This window comes from Papaver somniferum, chromosome 5 (genome assembly GCF_003573695.1).
Source record: "Papaver somniferum cultivar HN1 chromosome 5, ASM357369v1, whole genome shotgun sequence".
Lineage (NCBI taxonomy): Eukaryota > Viridiplantae > Streptophyta > Magnoliopsida > Ranunculales > Papaveraceae > Papaver > Papaver somniferum.
The window spans coordinates 96,246,005-96,256,815 of NC_039362.1; the positions used below are offsets into that span (position 1 = coordinate 96,246,005).

A 10,811-nucleotide genomic window follows, 5' to 3' on the forward strand; every position below is an offset into this window, starting at 1 on the left:
GAATGCGAACACATCTCTATACTCGCGAAGCAGTTTAATCAAACGTGATTTTTCTTCTTCTTCTATATGCTCGCTGATACGCATGCATCGGGGTTCTCCCTCTGAGCCGAGGCTCATCTCTTCTAATCCGTCCATGGTTGGATCGGGCTTTACAGGTAAATCTTTTATCATTTTCTCCACCGAAATCAAGGGTTCTATTTCTTCTGGCCAATCTTCACCAAGTGCGGTTGCTTCCATCATGTTCTCTTCGTCCGCCGATGACATGGCACAATCGTGTTGTTGACTGGAAGCTTCCCCGACTAATTTCTATAAGCGATAAACGTGTCCGTGTCCGCCCTCTGGTCGTGAGAAGCGTTTGAATTGAATATTCTTTGTTTCGGCTATAGCTCGCTTATTCCTCGCGGCGGGTCCCATCCTTGACGGGCTAAAAACGGATTTGACTTTTCCGTTTACTTCTGCTTCCGGCTGGAATTCTTCCCATTTAGGGAGGGTGATAAAACGCTCTGTTTGTTCGCCTTGGTCTATGCCCGGCTGTGTGTAGAAGACTGCATCTTCCATGTAAGCCTCTTCTGGACCAAACAGATTGTTCGTGGCTGGGATCCTGAATTGTCTTCCTCCGATATTAGTCTTAACACATTGATGATACGTAGATGCCACCACTTTGTGGTTCAGAATCCACCCTCGCCCTAGTAAGACATGGAACGTGGTGTCATCCTCGAGTACGTAAAAAGGAGTTAGCGCTCTGATGGGTACGATCTTCATCATCAGATGTACTATTCCTATTGTCGTCTGGGTTTGTCCGCCAAACCTTCTTACAGTTGTTGCACGTGTTTTGATCGACGTTCTTGGCACTCCTAACGGTTCCAATGTGTGCAAGGAAATCATGTTGAGGGACACTCCACCGTCTATGAAAGCTCGCTTGAGAGGCTGCTTGTTGATATGGGCTGTGAGATATAAGGGTCGGAGGTGCTCTCCTGGATAACATATATCTTTATCAGTGAAGGTGATAACTTCCCGCGACAACGGATTGTACGCTTTACCAGAAGCGATGGCTGCAATAGCTTTGGATGCTTCGTAGATTTGGTCCCCGCTAAAACCAAGTGAGTCAAAGAATTGCTGGGCTAAAACTGTTTGGGCAAATTTACTAGCAACTCCGGTCGTATCTGAGAAGGTGGCCATCTCAGTTGTCTCGTATGCTTCCCATTCCTTCTCATCTTCCCATGGTCTCCAGGTTTCCTCTTTTGTAGGTTCATGGGAGATCATCATGACTTGGTGCTGAGGGAGTGGATCCTTCTGAATGCTCTGCTCTCCTATTTCTAGCTCGCCTCTGGCTCGCTTCATTTTCACTATATAGCGTAGAGAAAAACACTCCGTAATCGGATGATGGACTCTTCTGTGGTAGTGGCAGTACCGTTCATGCATCTTATCCGCTGCGGTCGGTTCCGTAACCACATGTGGCAGAGTTTGTTTTTTGTTAGCTACCCATTGCTCCAAAAGTCCTACTATCTGTTCCCTGCTGCATGGTAGTGGCGGCGGCTTTGGTCTCCCTCCGTCTGTTCTTCCACCTCTCCTACTTGATTGTCCTCCCTGATAAGGGCCAAAAACAGCAATTCCTCCTTTACCTCTATCTCCCCCTTGATCATTTGACGCTGCATTAACAGAATGTAATTGCCAGCAGTGCCCGCTTGCTCCAGCATCCGCGCAGTCTGATATCCGAGATGCGGCCTCTTCAACTTCTATGAAAGTTTGAAACTTGAAATTTGTTAAATTCAGCCGGAAGATCACGTCCATTCCTCGAATACAAATTTCCACCAAGCGCTCTTCTGGGATGTCCTCGTGACATTCGAGTGTGAAATCTCGGAAGCGGGTGATGAACTTTCCAATTTCTTCTCCGACCCGCTGGGTACACCTTCCCAAATCTATGGCGGTGACTCTTCTTTGGGCGGAATAGAACTTCTTCAGAAAGTGTTGTACCATGGCAGGCCATGAAATGATACTTCCGGGTTTCAAATTATCGTACCAGCCAGGTAAAAGCATTGTCCGTCAGTGACTTAGGGAACTCCCTCATGCATGGATTTCATCTTGAGCATACACATTCATTGCTGATATGAAGCGGCTCACATGCTCGCGTGCGTTTCTCTTTCCTCCATATGTCTTGAACTTCGGCGATGTATAATCTTCAGGATATGAGTAATCGGCGACCTGCATAGAGTATGGTGGCTCTAATGAATCATAGGCTTTGTGTTTTGGTACTCGATAGTTTTCCTCTAGATATTTGGAGATCGCGTCCTCTGTCATGCTCGGAACCGTGTTCTTTGTACTAGCAGCTTTAGTTGTCCCTGCGCCTTGTTCTCTTGCTCGCTTCAGTCACCCGCGTATCTCCTGTTGCTTCTTAATGGATGCATCTAATTCCTCTTGTAATTCAGGCACTTCTCGCTCGATAATCTCTGCTGCGGCTCTCTCTTTAGACGCTTCTTCTTTCCTCTAAGATCCTCCTGCTCCTTGTACGATAGGTGTACTGACTACCGCTCGGACATGTACCTCTTCATGGCTTTCTCCTTGAATGTCTTCCATAGTGACGTGGTCCGGGTTGGGAAGTGCTCCACCCGCTGGCATCTCATGGCTCGCACCTGGGAGTATCATGCTGGACTAAAGGCTAAGAACCTCCCACTGTGGTCGCAATGTTGATAGGTAGAATGTGGGAAGGAGGAACCAGCCCTAATCACAGAAAGTACTCCCAAGGAGAAGGTAAATAGGTAAAAGTAATGGGGAATTAATGATGATATCATGAAGTGTACCTTCATTTCCTTTTATAACATCCCTCTTAAGAATAAACACTCATAAGATTAATATATTACTAAACTGTCATTTCTCTCTCCTTAAGTTAGCACCAAACCCTAAAGGGATTTCACCCAAGGCCCAACTTCCTTAGTATGCTCTTGTATGAACTAGGACTTCCATCTTAATGGGTTAGGCCTAGTCCCCAAGTCTCTTTATTCCTTAGTGTAGAAGCCTTGATAGGTTAAGGGGCAACCATTTGGGGGCAACCATTTTCTAGGGTTAATTATTTTCATGTATCAACAGAGCCCAACTTGCTGCTAGGCTCCCATCTAGTTTCTTGTAAAAACCTTTCTTTTCTTTGTTAAATTTCTATAATATTGAAAATATAATAAAATTAATACTATGTACATATAATTTTTTTTTTGGGCTGATTGAGGATATACTTTCTTAGTGATTAATAATGCTGCCTAGTATTTTTTTTTTTTTTTTTTTTGTAAAAGGCAATTTGCAGAGCAAAGTCGTCTAATTTTAATAGCGTAGCAATAAACGATTCTCCGTGCCTATAAAAACCTCAAGGCTTGACACACTTCTTTACAACTTCTACTGTAGCTCAAGAATTCTTAAATCACGTGTTCAAGTTACATGGTCTTCCTTCTTCAATTGTGTCAGATAGGGACAAGATTTTTACAAGCAATTTTTGACAAGAACTCTTCAAGGCGATGGGTACCAATTTATAGTTGAATTGTACATATCATCCCTAATCAGATGGTCAGACTTAAATAGTCAATTCTTGTTTGGAAAACTACCTCGGATGCATGACTGGTCATCAACTTAAACATTGGTTCAAATGACTCTATCTGACAGAGTTTCAGTAAAATACAAACCATCATATAGCTTAAACGTGGCTCTGTTCAAGGCTCTCTATGTATATTATCCACCACATCTTGCCTTTCCTAATGAAGTTCTCACTTCAGTGTCTGCCATTGAAGATTACCTTCACCAAAGGGATGTCATGTTAAATTGTTGAGAGACTCTCCACATAAAGCACAAGAGAGAATTATGGTGTCTTCTCACACAATAAAAATAAAAATAATAAAATATTTGAAGTGGGTGATTTAGTTTACCCGAAGCTTCAGCCTTACAGAAAATCGTCTATTGCATTGCACAAAAACTTTAATTTGTCGGTACGTTACTATGACACTTGTCCTATACTTGAAAAGGTGGGTCAGGTAGCTTACAAGTTGCAACTCCCCGCTTTTCCACATTCCACCCTGTTTTCCATGTCTCTTAGCTGAAGAAGCACATCAGAGTTGCTGCAACCATAACATGAGAATTAATTGTTAACACTCTCAATTGTTTATGTTGCTATTAGGGACTACCTTGGTAATTGCTTGCACTATGTGATACATTCACGTCTGTTGATGACAAAAATAAAAGCATAACTCAAAATGCGTGATGCTTTACATTTTTTAAGCCAAAATTTTAGATCAAGATTTTTTTTGTCTTAAAATACCATCTAAATTTCTTTGGTCCTTTGGTTTTTTAAAATTAAAGCGCCAATCCCCTCGTCTATCATCATCTGACTTGTCATTCAATTGTTATACTATCTACAAACAACTAAACAATTTCATTTTTCACCTCGAAAAGAATGAAAGGCACGATCCGATCATGAATTAAGTCAAATTAAGATGATTGAGAAATTTATTTAGAAAGAAATTAATAAAGAGTAGGGATCCCCTGATATACTAAATCTTATACTATCTCACACTTTCTACGTCATTTTGGTGAATAAAAACCAAACGGTAATAGATTTGAAGCAAATATTTTCGGGATATAGTCCTCGTAGAAAGCTCTACATACCTACTAAAATGAGAGCATTTCGAGATTCTAAACCTCATAATCTACCAACCTCAATTTCGATGGTTAAAAATTTGTTTCCTTTCAACGACTCATTTTCAAAATAGTAGATGGTGATGTTATGTATTTCAGAAGACGTTCATTTTTGGTAGGTATATAGAGCTTTGTAAGAGGATCACATTCCCAAAATATTAGTTTCAAATTTGTTATCACTTGGTTTTTACATACAAAATAACGTAAAAAGTGTGAGATAGCGTGAGTTTTAAAGTGTAAAGGGATCCTTTCCTCAATAAATTTGTATAGGAAGATGTAAATCTAACTCCTTTAAAATCCTAAGCTCATAAGACTCCACGTTGAACGGTGACCTTCACCCACTCACAGAATTGATCCGTTTCACTTTTCCTCAAAGGGGAGAAAAACAAAGAGTTGTTTTGCTAAAGAAAGTAATTTTTATATTTATCATCTCGGAGACCAAAAAAAAAACGCAGCAACAAACCTAGGTTTTCTTCTCTAGGTTTATGCCTCCACCTTCTTCCTAATCTGCGTATCCCTGTTCTTTACTGTATCTTGTAATCAACTATTCTCTACCACCTCCACCTCCCATCTCTGGGACGTTTACATTGCCTAATAAACTAATGGCACGTAGAATCGCTAAAACTATTCTAAACCATGGTATTACGATCCCTTGATGAATTGCCGGTATGATTTTGATTTTGACTGTACCTAGAATTCATTATGATTTACATTTTACAACTTAGTTTAGTTTTGTATCGATCGTTTAGGGTTGTAATCTCTTATCACTATCACTATGAGTATCGTTTGATTCAATGGATATATTTTATGTTTTTTTCTTAGCATTTAGTGCTGGATCTGATTCTTAATGTTGATACCTTTCTTTTGGTTTTAGATCATTGTTTTAAAGATGAATTTTGGGGTATGGTTTTAAATCAACATCATTTAGTAATAGTGAATTAGTGATGAACACAGAGTCTCCAAGCTTTAGTTTCCTGTCACCTGTGCATTTGTAGTTGTAAGGCACTTCAGATGAAAACAAGCAAATCTATATATGCTCACGAATGGGTGTGACGTGAGAATATATATACATAAAAATTAACTTAACAATGGCGTGTTTCCTGTTTGATGGCAGGAGATGAACGATTTTATGCTTTAGGGTCGGAGAAGATAATACGTATTTAATGTGGAACAAGGTAAAAGAAAGCAATACTAGATTGCTATAAGCAAGAAGAGAAGAGAATTCAAGCAAGAAGAGAAAGATAAGTTTTGTGTTTAATAATTTGATTGAGTAATAGATGGATCTTACAAGACTTAATCTAGCCTTTATATAGGCTTGAAGAATAACTAAACTAGGAAACAGAAAACTAAAAGGAAATCTAAAAGAATCCTAAAAATAAGAAAGACTGAAACTAGGAAACCATGGAAGACAAACCTCTAAGCGGAATCTTCTGGAATTGTAGTATGCCCTGCATCAGTCCCCCCTTCTAGAGTAAAACTCGTCCTCGAGTTGTCCAAACAAACCAGAAGTTCATGTCACCATGAAACGTAAAAATCTCTTGAACATTAAATGTGTTGGAGATATTCCAATCATTTGGTAGATCAATAACATAAACATTGTCATTGATCTTCTTTAAAACCTTGAAAGGACCATATTTCTTCATCTTGGTTTTGTTATAAGTACCCACTGGAAATCTTTCTTTTCTTAGATGTATCATCACGAGCTCCCCTTCCTTGAAGGTTTTAAACCTCTTGTGTTTATCAGCATCCTCTTTATATTTAGAATTGGACTTCTCCAGTTTAGATTTTACTTCATTATGTAATTCGGTTGCTTTGTCTACAAAAGAGTCGGTTGCAGTGTTTGTACTCTGTGTGGTGGGTAAGGCTACCAAATCAAGAGTATGCTTAGGTACTTTAGAGTACACAATCTCAAATGGATTTTTCCCAGTAGAACGATTCACAGAAGTATTGAAACCGAATTCCATATGTGGCAATAACACATCCCACTGCTTACTATTATCCAGGCACTTAGCTCTAATCAAATTCCCAAGTGATCTATTAACAACCTCAGTCTGTCCATCAGTTTGCGGGTGTGAAGTTGTGCTGAATTGTATAACTGTGCCTAAGCGCATCCATAAACTTTTCCAGAAATAACTCAAAAATTTGGTATCTCTGTCAGAAGTTATAGACTTTGGAACCCCATGCAATCTTACTACTTCTTTAAAGAACAAAGAAGCAACATTAGAAGCGTCAGTTGATTTCTTACAAGCCACGAAGTGAGCCGTTTTAGAGTAACGATCAACTACGACCATAACAGAATCATTAGCTCTAGCAGTACGAGGTAAACCAAGTATAAAATCCATACTTATATCAACCCAAGGTGCATCAGGAACTGGTAAAGGAGTATACAACCCGGTATTTTGAATTGTACCCTTTGCTCTCTGACAGACCATGCATTTTTGTACGGACTTTTGTACATAACGTTTCAAAGATGCCCAGAAATATCTTTCTTCAATCAGGGCAATGGTTTTATCTCTCCCAAAATGACCACCAAGACCACTGCCATGTAATTCTCGCATAAGATGTAAACGTAAATACCCTTGAGGAATACATAATCGATTCCCTTTAAAAAGAAAACCTTCTTGTATAAGAAAATCATCAACCCCATGAGTTTGAGAACTGCATTGATCCCATAGTTTGCCAAAATCTTCATCTTCTGGATAAATGTCTTTGATATAGTCAAATGCATAACTCTCATTACGAATTGTAGTTAATAGACGACTTCTTCTACTTAAGGCATCAACAACTTGATTCAATTTTCCACTTTTATGTCTCACGGAGAAAGTGTATTTGTTGAGTGTGGAAAGCCATCGATCATGCATTCTGTTAACTTTAGCAGAAGTATTCAAAAACTTCAAAGCATGGTTGTCAGTGTTGACAACAAATTCCCTATGTATAAGATAAGTATGCCACTGCTTAAGAGATTGAACAAGAGTCAATAACTCTAATTCATATGTAGACCATTTCTTTTGTGCATCTGAATTCTTCTCACTATAATATGCAATTGGATGACCCTCCTGTGATAATACTGCACCAATACCAACAACAGATGCATCACAATCTATTTCAAAAGTCTTGTTGAAATTCGGAAGTGCAAGAATTGGTGCCGTACAAAGCTTTTCTTTAAGAAGAATAAAGCTTTTATCCATTGCTTCTGTCCACTCAAACTTCTCCTTCTTGAGACAATCAATCAAAGGTGCAAAAATAAAGCTAAAGTTCTTCACAAATCTTCGATAGAAAGAATCCAAACCATGAAAACTACGAACATCACGAATAGAAGTAGGAACTGGCCAATCTTCAATTGCTTGAACTTTAGAAGGATCGACATGAATACCATCAGTAGAAATCACATATCCCAAAAATGTTACTAAAGAAGCCATGAAGGTACACTTCTTCAAATTAACATATAAAGAGTTGTCAGCAAGAACTTGAAACACTTGTGAAAGATGTTGGAGGTGTTCTGGCTCACTGCGACTAAAAATTAGTATGTCATCAAAATAGAAAATAACAAATTTACTGAGAAAGGGTTGGAGAACCTGATTCATAAGTCGCATAAAAGTACTAGGTGCATTAGATAACCCAAATGGCATGACCAGCCATTCATATAAACCTTCACGTGTCTTGAATGCTGTTTTCCACTCATCTCCACCTCGAATGCGTATTTGGTGGTAACCACTGCGTAAATCCAACTTAGTAAAAATAATAAAGCCCGACAGTAAATCAATCATATCATCAATACGCGGGATTGGAAATCTATAAGGAATGGTGATGCGATTTAATGCTCTGCAATCGATACACATCCTCCATCCATTGTCTTTTTTACTAACCAAGAAGGCAGGACTGGCACGAGGACTGTTGCTAGGTCGTATCAAACCCTTTGTAAGCAAATCATTTACCTGTCCCTGTAATATCTCATGCTCAGCAGGACTCAAGTGATAGTGTGCTTGGTTTGGTAAAGAGGCTCCAGGAATAAAATCGATGCAGTGTTGAATATTCTGTTAAGGAGGTAATGCAGTTGGTAGTTCATCTGGAAATAAAACATTATATTGAAATAATAAGGGCTTCACCTTTGCAGGCAACTCAATCATAGGCTTAGAATCTTCATGGGAATGTAAAGAATGTTGTGGGTGCAAAGAACGAATAACAGTGGATACGACAGCATCAGTCTGCGCACAAGAGTTTGAAGTGGAATTGGATGGACTAAGAACCTTGGTTTTCCCCTTATGAACAAAAGTGTAAGTATTCTCGAATCCATTGTGAACCGCTTGAAGATCGTATTGCCAAGGTCTGCCAAGAAGAAGATGGGTTGCCGTCATATTAATGACATCACATAGAACTGTGTCTTCATAACCCTCAAAAGAGAATGACACATAACACTGAAGAGTAATCTTCTGTGTGCTAGAGGCATTAACCCATCCCACAGTGTAAGGTTCTTGATGAGAAGTTACTGGTAGTTCAAGCTTCTTAACTATGTGATCAGCAATATAATTATCCACACTGCCACTATCAATTATCATCTTGCAGATTTTACCCCCAATATAACATCTTGATTTAAAAATACTGTGTCTCTGAGACTTGCATTGTTGAGTAAGAAATAATGGACGAATCATCCCAACAAACTCGTCGTCATCACCAGGTGAGTCTTCATCTTCGAACTCATTAAGCGCACCAGTGACTTCATTAATGAACTGAGGTTCACCAATCAAAGCATTGAATTTCCGACAATCACTAGAAGTGTGCCCCGATTGCTGACATTTATTGCACTTATCTCCACGAAATTTTGTATAAGCATTATTAGCTCGCTGTTGCGGTGGAAATTTTTGTTTCCTGTTATGAAACCGATTCCCTGTAGTAGGAGGAGTTGGTTGCAGAGAGTGAGACTGCTGACCCGGCTGAAGATCAACTGGATTGGCTAAGATAGGTGTAGCCAGAGGTGGAGTATAAGGCACAATATGGCTAGGTTGTCGATGTGAATGGCTAACATCATCATAAGGAGGCCTGGGAATATTCAAAACAATATCTGGAGAAAAGTTTTGAGATGAATTGGTACCCCTGTAAGTATTTTGATAACGCCCTTGTCTGGATGGATAAATCCTAGAAGAACGAATAAGACGATTTTCTATCTTAATAGCTTGCTGCACAGCTTCGACCATAGTAAAAACTGAATGAGTCATACCATTTTGTATTAATCTATTCAGTCCCTCAATGAATCTTGCAACTAACTGTTCTTCAGATTCTTTGAGTTGATTTCGTGCGACCAAATTATAAAAATCTGACACATATTCTTCAACAGTTCGTGCCCCCTGCTGAATGTTTTGTAATTTGATGAAAAGTTGCTGCATAAAGTCTCTAGGTAAGAACTTATCCCTGATCAAAGTTTTCATACGTTTCCAAGTACGTATTTTCGGTTTGTTAGCGTTTCTACGATCATCACAGATCTTATCCCACCAAGCTGCAGCTCCTCCTTTGAGTTTGTATATCACAAGTTTAACCTTAGAATCTTCAGGGACTTCCATGAATTCGAAAAAAGCTTCTACCTCAAAGAACCAATCAGTTAGTTCTTCAATACGAAAATTTCCAGAGAAGTTGGGAATATCAGCTTTTAGTTTATATTCTGGTAAAGAACTGTAAGGGTTGTGACCAGTTTTTAAACGTCGTTCTTCAATCCAATTCTTCTCTAGATCGTTCTCACGTTCATCTTCATCATCACTGTCAAGTGCAGGAGAAACCATCTTATTCTTTGAATGACCTATGAAACCTTCATATGGTTTCTTAATGTTTAAAGTACGCAATACATCTTCAGGTACTTCATCATTCTGTAAAAACTGAAGTATATCTTCTTTAGTTTTTCCTTCTAAGTCTACAAGCTCAGGCATATCCAAATCTAGATTTTTATGTTTTGCAACCTTCAAAAGTTGATTCTGCATGGTTTCAAGCTTGGTATCTCTTAACCCTAATTTGTCCTCCATGGACTTCTCAAGAGCTTCAGTAATGTTTTTTGCCAAAATATCGGTATGAGATTTGATGAGAGCTTCGATTGCTGCTAGAGTAACTGGTTGAGCAGTCATATTTTTTTATGTTTTTTTTTTTTTTTTTTGTAT

The 10,811-nt window shown here is 39.0% G+C and overlaps 1 protein-coding gene across 1 annotated transcript; it reads right to left on the reverse strand.

Annotated features, from left to right (window-relative positions):
• Positions 1 to 306: 306 nt before the first annotated feature.
• Positions 307 to 2,037, reverse strand: LOC113279358. The gene has a single exon (XM_026528052.1). The coding sequence runs from the start codon at positions 2,035 to 2,037 to the stop codon at positions 307 to 309; it is 1,731 nt and encodes a 576-aa protein (XP_026383837.1).
• Between the last annotated feature and the right edge of the window lie 8,774 nt (positions 2,038 to 10,811).